Below are 13,446 nucleotides of genomic sequence, written 5' to 3'. Positions count from 1 at the left end.
ATGATGTGCAAGTTGCTGAAGAAGACTCTAACTGCATTGCCTCGAGTCTAAAGACCTTGGTGGTGCAGGGCAGAGAGCTGTGTGACTGCCAGGGTTCCCTCTCCCCGGTGACTTGCCATAAATCTGCACAGCAGAGTGCAATGTCCTGACTTGACTACTAGAAAATGTAAAACTGTATTAGTACAAAACTCTATCTGGGTGAAAAGCTTTTCAGCAGAACTGATGCAGAACTAGCTCACTGTGTTGTGACACACTTCCCTTGGCCAGAGAAAAGATTTAACCAAATCACCTTTCACTCTGTTTGTCTCCAGTCTTTTTTCCTGCAATAGAGGGAGTAATTTATTAGAGGAATCCATAATAGATAATAGGAAGCTTCTTCTGTATGGATTTCTCTTCTTTGTCTGTTTCTTTGCCAAGCACTAAAATTACAAGGGTTGCATGAACTGTGCAAGTCCTATCTAACAACATAAATAGCAGTATTCCTGAAGAGTTTACCTGTTTCAAAAGCTACTCTCCAGTGTTGGATTGATGATCTAATTGCAGGGACAGATTTGTATTATGGCTGAGTTTGTTTATTTTAGAGACTGCTTGCAAATTTCATAGAAAAGCTGAATTGCAAGCCAGATGGAAATATCAGGGCAAAGTACTTCTCATTCTTTCCTTACATAAATCAGAACCACCTCACTTAACGTGTGTCAGCAGTGGGTAGGCTCGATGAATACTGTATTTCAAAACACTCTGTGGCAGTTAACTTGCATGGCTGGCTCACTGTGTCTGCATCCACGCCACATACAGGCAATTCTGCAGCAAGGCTTGCCTGGGCACCTGCACATAGCCAGGAGAGAAATGCATGCTCTGTTTTTGTGCTCTTCCTGTATTCCCCGCACCCCTGGAAGGGAGCTGATATTTGACTTCTGTAAGGATCACTGAAAACTAATGATGGTGTCACTGTATGACCCCAGTTTTGTTTGTATGCACAGTTAGGGATAAAGGCTCCCTCCAAAACCTCTCCTGCGTTCAGTTAGTCCCAGTGTAGCTATTTAGGGGATGAGGGGGTGTCCTTTCTTTCCTGAAATAGTTATCTTGAAGCAATTGCAGCGCAGACACTGTGGTAATAATACAGTATAATATCTTTCTTCATGGGCATAGCTGGGTATAAAACATGTTTATATCACTTTAGCTGTGTTTACATGGGGGGATTGTACCAGGACATTTAAAACAGCACGCTTGGGTGAACACAGACCCTGAGATGCTCCTGCCACTTGTAATTGTGGGAGACGTTTCTTCAAAAATGCCTTCAGGGGGTGGGAACCCAGCCATGGAAGTGTCTGAATTGTGCTGCTGGGATCAGTGGTTGCCTTTGGGACCCAGAGATGCAGAATTCATAAGCTCGGACAAATTTGTGGGCTGTAGGTAGGGTCCCCTTACCCATCCCCTGTTTCCAGACTGGGACTGGGAGGTATTGGTCCCTGGGCAGATAATGCAAAGGAAGCATCGCTGTGTGTTGCCATGGAAATGCCATGGAGAGAGGTGGTCGGGTTCAGCAGAAGCAGCTGACTGAATTTCTCCCATCTCACTCCCGCCATGTGAAATGAGGACTTTCCTGGGGGTCAGGGGCTGCTTGCCAGCAGCACTGTCTGTGGCTGGGGCAGGCAGCACAGCATGCATGCAGCAGACATGCCCAGACCCTCTTTTCCCAAACTGGCATGGTAGCAGTGGTGTGCTGGGGCTGAGAGTGCAGATACGTGCTGTCAGGGCAAAGCAGACGGGTGTTTTTGCAGGCTGGCTTCACTTGAGCACTCAGGGCACTGGGGCAGTGTAGGAGTATGGAGAGAGACAGCCGTCTGTCTGCCTCTTTTTGGTTGCAGACAGCTCAGGTGATGAGCAGTCATCCCTGCAGCAAAGCCAGGGGACCAGTACTGGCGGTTTCTGCTGCCCTCTGAGTAGCTGGTGGGCTTAGGCTGGAGGAATTTGTAATTATAAGAACTCGTGTCGTTGTCCTATCACAATATTAGGCAAAGCCAAGGCAAATACTCATTATCTTCCTTCCAAGTTCGTTGCCGGGACTAGGATAGATTTTAGGGTCGAGGTCAGGACAGGAAATAGCAGAGGCTGATGTAATGCCGAACCTATTCAAGTATAACATACCGGCACAACTCTTTCATTGTGCAACAGCAGGCCATTGCACGACTGCGTACAGCACGGTGAGGAGTGAACTTTTATAACTCCCCTGAAGGAACACTTCCTTTCCTTTTTAAAATATAATAGCACACGGCACCTTGGGAGTTTAGGATTTTGGCCGTTTCCCCTCCCACCACTATCATCAAAGAGAAGCAGTCTTGGTAAATTTTAAAAATAAGGCTATTTACAACATTCATCCAGGGTAAAGTAATTCATTGCTAATGCCGGATGCGTGGATTTGCTTTTTCATCGGCGCTTTAATTGTATGGTACAACTGTGTTACTGCTGCTTATAAAACATTACAGCAGTGTGAAAGCAAAGCCAGGGGCACGTGGCATGTGTTTGAGAGGAGAGCGGTGAGGAGTTCTGGCTTGGCTCTCGTACCATTAGCCTAAAATGATCGCAGCGCTGCAACGTCCTGCATTCTGACAGATGCTGCAGCAGCCAAAATGCAAATTCTTTCCTCACCTATCCAAAATAGCAAAAAGCCCTTAAACAATTGTGATTGGCTCCTGTAGGCTTTATATACTCACCACTTGGTCTCATCCTCACAAGTACCTTTAAAAACAAGGATAGTTGGTAGAACCCAGTCTCTGCTGAACTTGGCAGCAGAGTTTTACATCCTTGAAAGAAAAAAATAGTTTGGTGGGCTCGGAATTAAATGCACAGCTCCCACTGACTTTATTGTTATAGTCTGTTATTCACACAGCATTATTGTTATTACTGCTATTGTTGTTATTACTGTTGTTATTATTTCATTGTCATCAATAGTGACTGTGCTCGCCAAGATAGCGTCTGGGACGGATCAGACATTGCATTGTTCCAGGCATAGCACAGGCAGGGAGGTATAAATGCTCCGTGCCTGACGTGGCTACAGCCTCTAAAGGCAAGGGGGAAGACATCAGGTGAACAAGGAGATATAACGCAAGGAAAGCGATGACAGCTCCAAAAAGTGTTGGTTTGTTTCTGTGGAAGAGTTAGCCAGCTTTAGATGGCTAAAGGAAAACAAACCAGAGTGAATAAGGGATATATGGAGAGAAGGCTGGGGAAAAAATGGGTGTGTGGCAGTACACGGAGGGGAGGAAGACAGGAAGGAGTTCCCAGAGGATCCCTGGTTCTTTCTCTCTCCCCAGTCACGTCACAGCTTCTGTAATAAGACTAGAGTCTTAGTTTGTGATTTCCTGAAGCTCTTCCTTCTGACTCCACAGCTTCCAAAAAGTCAAAGATCAATGAGCCCAGCAGTGCCCAGACACCATCTACGCAGTGCCCAGTTCTGTCTGATGTGGCAGTGATCAAAATGGGTGCAGCCTAGTGATTTTCCTCTTATGTGTCTTAACATGTTTCCAGGGGTGTTTAATGGAAGAAACAGACAAACAAAATGTATTGTACATCCTTATTTCCCTCTCTTGCATTTATGCACATTCCTTTGCATCACACAGGTGCCCCTCTAAAGAAACAACCTCAAAGCAACCAAAACAAAAGCCCCACTTCTTTGAGATTCACATTTAAAACCAAAAAGCACACGAGTTTGTTCAAGAAAAGTGGGAATTTCTTGAAGTCTTTGAGTGACAGCAAAATGCAAGCCATAAATTTGATGCCTGAGTTTTAGAAGTAAAATAATACCTTTGGCTGCCTCTGAAATCAGTGGCCAATGAGGAGTATTACGCAGCTTACAGAACCTAGTGATTCCTGTTGAAAAGAAACAGTGAATTTTTACTGTAAAACAACTCTTCAAAAGCTGGAGCATGGGTACAGTTTTCCCTCTGTCATCACTGGACATCAAAATTATGTTTTCAAATCTCCATGTTTGCAATCCCAACTTCGTTGCTGCCTTACAGCATAACACACACGTAGAATCAGAGCCTGTGGATGCACAGCAAAGGCCACGTTCCTCAAGGTCTTACCCAGAGAGGAGATGAGTGACTCAGAAAGTTTGAACTTCTTTAAAGCTGTGCAGCTCATCTTTTGAAATATCAGAGGAAGTGCAATAAACAGGAATCAAAGACCTTTTTCTGTGTTTAAATGGGCAGGCAAATTTCAGATCTGAAAGAACACAAATCCTCATGTACTTGGTTGAATGAGGTCTCCTAGGACAAATGACCTCCGAACAGAAAGCTGTCCTTTTTCTTTAATTTTCTGAAAGCATCTTTTCCTCTGTGTGTCAGTGCAGATGGGAACCCTGACACCATGTCAAATGGGTCAGAGGAAAATGTGATGTGGAAGCTGCAGTTATTTTGAGTAACCTGTACAAGTTCCTTGTAAAGATATTGTTTTCAATATGACTTCAGTGAGTGGTGTGCTTATAACTTGGGGGGGTGAAGGACATTGAAACTTCCTGAAGTAAACCAAATTGTTCTTGTTTGTTTTACAACCTAAAGGACAAAAAACTCAAAGAGCAAGAAAAGAAAGGGGAGATTCTTCACCGTCAGCTCCCAAAGAAAGCTGAGAAAAGTCCAGTTTCATATAGACAGCCTTCTTCCTGTCTTATCTCACAGATACAGAACACCAAGGCTCTGCTGAGGGACCGAAAAGCTACCAAGGCTGGAGGTGCAGAGAAAGGTCAGTGAGAGAAATACCAGCGTGGCTCTGTGCGCATGTGCCTTCCCGTGAATGTGCTTGCATGGGTCTGCCTGTACCAATACGAGTGTCTTACGTGGCATATGGTTGTTAGTAAATAGTCGTGTGCTTGCGTTTGCTGCCTGCTCTGGAGGTGGTGATGTGAACAGGGATGGAATAATGTAGTCAAACTTTAAACAAAACATCCTGAGGAAACCATGACAATGTTCAGCAGTCATGAATCCTCACTTTTACTTCTTTTTTTTATGTGACAGAATTTCCACTGCATTTAAAAAAAAAAAATAAATCTTTTCCTATTTTTATGTGCTTGTACAAAATCATCTGTACTTCACATTGGCACTTTGAAAGCATCAACACCCACCCCAGATCAGTGCTGGGCTGCTCACTGACAAACCAAAGCTGATAGGGAAGCTTCTTTCTGCCAACAAATGCATTTTGCTCAGAGAGGAATAAGGGGCAGCACAGAATGAAATTGCTGACCCTGAGGAGAGTGCTGGTACCTGTGGCCACCTTTGAGAAGTAATGGCAGCAGCTGATGGTGGAGGAAGGGGAGATGGGCAGCCAAGAGGAAAAGTGGCAGGCACTGCCTACCATTGTGTATTTCAAGCAGTGAAAGGAGGAAGAAAAACATTAACAGGAAAAGATGAGACAGATGTAGAAGAGAAAACATAAATAATGTAGGGAAGGAGGCAGCCTGGGGAGTGCTGGGTGGGACCTGCTCTGAGGATGGCAGGACAAAGGAGGAGGGGAAAAGAACAGTCAGCAGGGAAAATGGGGCTGCAGGAGTGCATATGTGGGCAGGACGTAGAGGGGAGCAGGAAGGTGACGTAGCTGGCTGTTGAACAAGGGAGGGTAACTAAAGACCAGCATGGAGAAATACAGTAACTTAAAATGTTAATTGTGGTGTCAGGCGGTTATTTAGAGCCTTGGATTTGGGTGATTTCATTGCCTTTCTCATACCTTCATAACTTACCATTTGATGCTTTCAACGTGAAGTGTCAAAATGGTGTTCATCGGGCAGCACGGGCACCTCTGCTGTAAGGCAGCAGCAATCTGTAGAGATGGTCACAAATAGGACATACTTTTTGTGAAAAATTAAAAAAAAAAAAAAAAAGTAAAAGAAAAAGAATCTGTTTTTCAGAATTTGCCACTACTTTTGGGAGTGTGGCACAGCTGGCAATAAGCAGTTGATATTCTTTTCCTCTCCAGGCTTCTCCTTGCTTTTTTGAACTAATGTAAAACCTGAAAATCACCCAGATCTCAACTAGAGCATTTCTGTGCTTATGGAAACTGTGTTTTGATGCTTGTCAAATAATTTTGACCAGTTTTGGAAAGAGACTAGTCAGATTAAACCCGGTCTGCCTTTCCCAAGCTATTCTCAATGCATGTGATTTCATCCCATACGCCCATTATTGACATCTCAACCTCTGCCAAGACCATCCCTTTCAAAAGATATACACGTGAGATTTGTGGCTATGACCCGAGGGCTGCAGACCTCAGAAACTTTCTATCCCCTGTTCTCTCAGAGTGAGGATGGGAGAAGTCATGGACAGTGATGAACTGCCAGTCTGCTATTCTTTCCATCAGGGGGAATCTAGCAAAGCAGACTCCTTGGCTAGCTTTTCCTAAACGCAGCAAAATGTGGTGTGTTTTTTTTTTCTTCTTGCAACTATCTTGGCGTGAGTGCCAACATTCTGTAGAAACTGAGTAGATCTTCTCCATGGGCTGTTTTGTATTACTGGGCCAAATCCTGAAAAGATTGTTCCATTTATTTTCGGTCCTTGCTTGGGGAAGATTCTCGCTGAAGTCAGTGCAGCAAATCTGTTCCAACTGTAACAGCCTGAGTCTGGCCAATGCAGTTACTCCGTATTTACATGTGGGAAACCAAGAACAGATTTTGTTCCAAAATGCAAGTAGAGGCATTAGGAATTAACTCACTGTTGTTCCCTATGTCTGTAGGTATGTGAGTGAATACAGTACGCAGACCTAGCTAAAAACATGCAAGGGAGAAATGTGAGATTTCTCAGACATTGCCTTAGAGGATATAATTATTACAAACAGCTGACGACATCAGTGGTTTTCTTTTTCATGTCCTTGTCTTACTCACTTTAAGTGCCCTTCCTGCATTTGAGGAAAGTGGCAGATAAATTACCCATGAAACAACAGCATGAGTATCAAACAAGGATCAGGTTCCTCAGTGCTGCATTGAGTGTATCCCTCAGACCATTTGTTTTAGCTGGTGCATTTGTCATGCAGATTTGTTAGAGGTGATGTCTGATGCTGTCTGCCACAAGGCAGAGAAGGTAGCGCCATTGATTGCCATTTGCTCTTCTGGTTCCTTTTCTGGTTGCTTTGTAGACTCCACCGGCGGGTTAAGCCCTTTCCACGAGCCCGTGGTGACCAAGACAGGCTGCGTCACGTCCAGCTCCCTGGAGTACCTGGAGGTCCAGCCGCCACTGCCCAGGACCCCACGGCTCCTGAAGAGGCAGGATTCCCCACAGCAGGAGCCAGCCCGGGCCGGGGGCCGGGCCAAGGACTCTCCTCTCATCCTGAATATCGTGCACTCCTTCGAGTCTGTCGACAGAGAGGACCAAACAGACCAGGTTTCCCCCTCCCACCAGTACAAGGTTTTAGGCTCGCCCATGAATTTCCCTTACAAAAGCTCAAGTGAAAGGACACTCTCCCCGCTTTTTCAGCCAGGAAGTACTTCCCCCGTCCACCCCACCCAAGTCTCTTTCACGTACGAGGAAAAAGCATATCCCACAAAGGAAGAAGCTGTGTCCCCTACTCAGCTCTTTTCCAACAACCCCCTGGGCAGCCCTAACTGTGTTAAAAGCAGGGGCAGGTTCCCCATGATGGGGATCGGACAGATGCTGCGGAAGAGGAACCAGACGATGCAGTCGGTGAGCGACAAGCCGCTGGAAGCACGGATGCCTCAGCTGCAGCAGATGAGCCCCACGCAGATCACCTTCAATGCTGCAGACGCCGTCAGCGGCCAGTGTTAATCTGGCAGGCCAGGATTTGTACTGCTGTTGTCTGGGACCTAGCCTTTTTAATTGTTAAAAAGAGGGGAAAGCCACAGGCATGTTACCGTTGCTACGTAATACACTACAGTTGTCCAGCGTAGAAAGTCAAAGATCTGCTTGTAAGGAAGGGGTTGTCCTACATAATAAAGCTGAAAGAAGAGGGCTTTGCTTGGGCTGTTAAGAAATATTAGCATTTCACATCTGACTGTACAGTAAAACATGTCTTGAAAGAGCCATGTCAGTCTGTGTTTTCACTGCTGTGATCTAGTATTGCAGTAAGTAGGTTGGAAGAACGCCGAGCATTAATGATTTGATTCATCAAGGTAATTGGTGTGGTGCCATGAGCGCTGGTCCCATCAGGACTAGTGGTAAAACTGTCCGTGCTCCACCTGCCTGTGCCACACTGTATGTTGTGCTCTTACAGGTATTGCTCACGTGGCTCGACAAGTGGAAAAACTCGAGATGCTGTTTCCAAAATCAACTTGCTAAAAAGCACTGCCAAGAAGATAAAGTTGGTAGAAGCTTGAATAAAGACATGGGTGATCTAAACATTTAGAAAAAGCGGGAATGTTGAAAGTCAAAGCAGCTCTTAGTTAATAATAAAGTAGCTAATAATGGAATCATTTTTTTCTAAGGAAAATGATTTAATGATGTTATTCAGAAGAAACACAATTATTTTAAAACAAGGTACATCCCATGGCGATTCAATTTACCATACTGAAGGCCCGTTCCTTTCATGTAATGGGTTTGCAAGTGGATGCTTTAGGCAGCAATCCCAATTGCAACACGCTGTGTTTAAACAACCCAGTCACCTCCAATTTTTGTAGCTGTACTAGCTCCACTCCTGTGTGCAGGATTGCAGTAGCCCCTGTTACAGCAACACAGCACTGGACATACCTGAAGGCTTTTCTGAGAGACTGCAGTGAATTAAAGAGACTAATAAAGGACATGTGAACCTGTACCAATGCCATTTTATACTGCAAGATTGGTAATGCAGTGGTTACCAAAAATTTGGTATTGTTATGAGCTGTGAAGATTAAGTTTCTTAAAAGGCAACTTGTTCTGCATACTGGTCTTGTTTTTCTAAGTAAATGATACATTTGAGAGGTTGGCAACATTTTTTGGTTCTGTTTTTGTGTTCTCACCATTTCCTATAAACTAGAAGGTTTAGCCAAAGACTATGCTTTTATTTCGTCTGTACTGCGCTTGCATATGTGTTTGTGTATACGGGACATCTCAGCAAAGCTTGTACTAATCCAGTCCCCCCCCGGGTACCCCACTGCTGCCCACCCACCTCTCGCCATTCCACAAATGGGGCAGCAGAATCATTGCTCTCTTATTGGGGTCTTTACTGGAATATAGGGATTTTGCATCAGTAGGAACCCACGTCCTATTTTTATCAGTGTTATTGCAAATGATTTTGGAGCCCCACTGCTTTGGTTTCTGTATGAATATGGAGAGTTTCCCTTGTCTGAAAAGCTTTCCTTCCAGTTTCATGAGGTGCAGAAGGACTAGGGGAGCGGGGCCACCAGAGGCGGTGAAAGGGTCCCCAGCAGAGCCCATAGCTGAGTGCATATTCCTCATTTTCCACAAAAAAAAAAAAAAAGGTCATCAGTCCAAATACTAACAGCATGGATAATTGGACTGTTCAGTGTTTTGAGTGCTTGCTGGAAAAACCAGCAGAGCATGAATGCTCATCCCTGCAGATGGGACCTTCACCTCGGCTTCAAAGCAGCCTGTCAGGTTGTACGGGGGAGTCTGCGTGCTTCCTACTGTACTCTTCAGGGTAGTGAGGACGCACGCCTCTGTGGTACTTAATGCAGCTCTAAAATTATATACATAGAAATCCTCACTTATTAAGAAAGCCCTGAAATACTTTTGCTTGTCTTGAGATTGAAAGTTGCTATCTTCTATTTGTATGAAACAGCCAAGTATCCCAGGGGTCCATTTTATCTCTTCCTTTTGTTTAAAAACATCAAACCATTTTCTTTTCTTTCACACTAAGAACACGTTTGCGCTGCAAAGCTAGTGAGCAGGGACAACTGAAACACCGTCGTGTGTGTGCATCAGGCTCGTGTACCTGATGGCAGATACTGACTTGAATTACAAACTCAGGTTTATTTGGAACCCAATAAAAGGTTGGGGGAGGCAGGAAAGAGACATGTATTTTTTGTGAAAACCCAGTAAATGTATGTAAGAATCAGAATGAAAACAGAAATGTTAAATCTTTTATTATATTTATAGAGAATATATGAGTACTACACTGCTAAAACATAAACATGTATCCAGCTTAGACAGTAGCTATGTACAGTCAAACCGCAGTGACCATGTAAGGGACTAATTGAAATACAGTAGTGGAAATTCCAGGGGAAAAAATGTATTTGTTATCATTATTAAATATATGTACTTTTTGAACAAGATTGCCATGGAGTGCTGACTTTGTTTGCGAGGTCACTATATAGCAAGGAACGTGTAAGTACAAAGCAACCAGTGAAACACCAAGGTGACAGGAGGATTACCAGTGACTTTACATTCTCCCATCAAAGGCTGTTCCTTTGCAAGGGCTGCTGATTTGCCTCTAAACTCTGAGTGAGCTAAAAGGTGGATGATTAGTAGAGGGTGGGATTTCCCTTGCATAACATTAGCCCCCTTCAGGTTGCGCGTCTCATCTGTGTTCATTATCCAAGCTGTTCGTCACCAGTGCAGGCTGATAGGGAACTCCAGTTCTCCTTACCTTAAAATAGAGGCTTGAAATAGGGGAATGAATTGCTCCCCAACAGTGCCCAGCTGTTTGAGTTACAAGAACGGGAATAGAGTCGATGAATTCAGATGGGAACTGAGCTCTTGGGCATCCAGGTGAGTCCCACAGATAAGAATTCACACTGATACAAACAAAAGTATTTGCTGATCAGCTTTCTGTGCCTCTAGATTATATTGTTTCAAGTTGTAGGGACCTTTGCTAAGTTCAACACAGCCGTGCAAACAGACTGTCAAGCTTGCAGCTTCAGCTTGAGCATTTCTGTTGTTGATCTCACTGTTTTTGTAAGGACTGTTTCTTCCTCCTCCTACCTTTTTGATTTTATTTTTTTCACACAGCAGCTATTCTGAAGACCTCCAAAATCAGCAGAGGTCTCTTTCAGATGTCTGCAGCAGGCTTGGCACCAAGCCCAAGATGAACCCGTTTGATAGATCTGAAAACACACCTTACACTTCATGTCATGCCCTGGGGGAAAGAGGGCACTTCTGAGCTTTAAGTGCAAGGGGAAAGCACTGTGGTTAATGGGGCCTTTTTGAGGTGCTATTTATGTCCACAACCCAATGGAGTCAGTGGACCGGTGGTGAAGCACCTGAAGGGCTTTGCAGACTACCTGATCACTGGACAGCAGCTCAGGATCTGTAGTATTAAAGTAATTTTTAGACTTTACTGCCTAGAGAAACTGGTGTCAAATTTATTCAGCAAGACAAAGAACACAGCATCTGTTGCTAAAGGTGTTGTTCTTTGTCATTGCCTTGTAGGTAGGCTGATAAATATTAAAACTGCAGAATAATGAGGTTTACAAATCCTTAAAGTAACTAACAGTTCTTTTCATGCTTTTGCACTTTACCTCATTTGATCTTCACAACAAAATCCCTCTGCATAACTGCAAGATGATGGGGTCATGTTTTCAGGTGACTCCTAAATCCTCAGAGCATCAGTAAAATGTTTTGTCAGTGCCACCCCAGAGACAGCCAGGCACAAATCTGGTTAATGTGATTCCGGACCTTGTTTATCAAGAAGAAAGCAGAAATTTCAGGGAAGCTATTTCTGTGTGCAGTAGATTTGCAAAAAAGCTTCTTCCCTGCTTTTTCAAATACTCGGTGAACTTTCCCCACATACCTTCTTGAGCATAACAAAACCACTGGGTATAGCAGCAATACCCGTTTTTCCTATTAAAAAGCTATCATAGCTCTGTGGAACGAGAACTATAGATCACAAATACATCTGTGTGGCAAATTCATTCATGGATGTGACTCTTACAGTCCTTAAGCAAGCTCCCTACCTCCTGGTTGCATGGCTTGTTCACGTCTCAGGTGGCCTCCAGTAGGAACAGTGTGGGGGGACACCAGGAGATGGTACAGCTTAGTGTCCTCACTGTTCATCAAGAAAAGCGTGCTCCCTCAGAAGGGAGGGAGCATATTATTTGCAGCAGGTTTTCTGTCAAGAAAGCTTCTTGAGTATTCATTCCTAAAACACTCTCAAACACTGGCATTGGCATGTGTTTCCTAGGACGTGTGCATTACATATACCTGTCTTTCACAAAGATGGCTTGCAGATCTATGTAGAGGGAAAACAGGTTACATCATTCTGAGTCTTTTAAATATGTAGAATCAAATGAAGCTTGTAATATGATGCTTTCTATTATTTAGGTACAGGCAATTAGCTGCTGTTAGCAACAAAGGGTGTCAGGACAGAGCCTGAAATAGGATTTGGAGTTCATATGAGCTACCCTGTGGTGTGGCTGCTGATGCTGGGGCAGTGAAATACCCAAGAGAGAAGAAGTAAGAAAAGGCTTATTGATTAAAAGTGAGGTGCTAAACTTGTTTCGAAATTTTGGTTAATATTCTAAAAACAGGACTAATGCATTTTTGAGATGCTAAAGAAATATGTTTATTAATGTTGTATGAATAGCACTCCTACTTATAAATGTAAAAATACTGCAATTTATTGTATTTCCTGCAACCAGTAAAGATAATACACCATCTAAAACAAAGACAAGAAAATAAAAGCCACCAGAGGCTTTATTTCAAAATAGTTTCAATCTTTCACAGAAGGAAACAGAGAAGGAACTATTGTCTAGTGCTCATAGCACAGGGCTGACTGTTAGACAAAAAGGTTTTTCTCTTCCATCTCTACCTGCCCCAAAACAATTTGTTCCCTGCTTACCTGTCCATGAACTTGAACCCATATTTTCTGTGTGTCTTCCTGAGCTAATTTGGGTCTTCTTCTGTAGCTGGTCAGTGAGCCACATGAGATCCATGGGAACTTTGGAGACCTCTTTTGGCTGAAGGCAGCTAGGAGTGTTCAGACCTCATTTGGGAGAGACTGATGGATGGATGGGCAGACTGATCTGTGATATACTTGTGAAATACCTTTTCCACCCCATGTGGACCTGAGTGTTATTTTGGGAAGGTATCTGACACATACTGATCTCCAACAAGGGAAGCAGCTATTGCTTGGGATCTGGTGCAGCAAACCTCCTTTGCATGGGCTGTGCCACAGGGTTCCTGTGACACCACAGGCAGGGCCGTGAGCACTGCCAACATTTTAGCCAGTTGAAATCACTTTTTTTTTTTTTTTTTTTTTTTTTGACTGCTACAGTCTTTGTTTTTAAAACACTGTTTTAATTCAGCTATAACATTTCTGCCACTCCCGAGGACTGTGTGTGTGTGTAGTGGGGGACTACATATTTACAGTCACCAGGCTCACGAGCTCTTGCAGCTTCTTTCTTTGACTACAAAGGAGCTGTGGGTGGCCTTTGTGCTGGGAAGCCGTCTGTCTGTCCCCCTGAGAGCCACCCACATCCCCCAGTGATGGCCAAGTAGAAGCTGGGGGGCGGACAGAGAGCTACCGAAGCCTTTGAAGAAAGGATCAGAGAGTTTCTGCAGTGATGCTGTGTGCGAA

The 13,446-nt window shown here is 44.0% G+C and overlaps 1 protein-coding gene across 1 annotated transcript in view; it reads left to right on the top strand.

Annotated features, from left to right (window-relative positions):
• Positions 1-9,412, top strand: part of HUNK (hormonally up-regulated Neu-associated kinase) — a 56,353-nt gene extending 46,941 nt beyond the window's left edge. The window contains exons 9-10 of the mRNA XM_032207778.1: positions 4,560-4,740; positions 7,117-9,412. Of these exons, the coding sequence (XP_032063669.1) occupies positions 4,560-4,740; positions 7,117-7,763 (828 nt within the window). The 3' untranslated portion in view covers positions 7,764-9,412. The remainder of the gene's footprint in view (positions 1-4,559; positions 4,741-7,116) is intronic.
• Positions 9,413-13,446: the final 4,034 nt, after the last annotated feature.

Source organism: Aythya fuligula, chromosome 1, assembly GCF_009819795.1.
Source record: "Aythya fuligula isolate bAytFul2 chromosome 1, bAytFul2.pri, whole genome shotgun sequence".
Lineage (NCBI taxonomy): Eukaryota > Metazoa > Chordata > Aves > Anseriformes > Anatidae > Aythya > Aythya fuligula.
The sequence above is the reverse complement of the archived record's forward strand: the minus strand, read 5'-3'. Positions and strand labels throughout refer to the sequence as shown.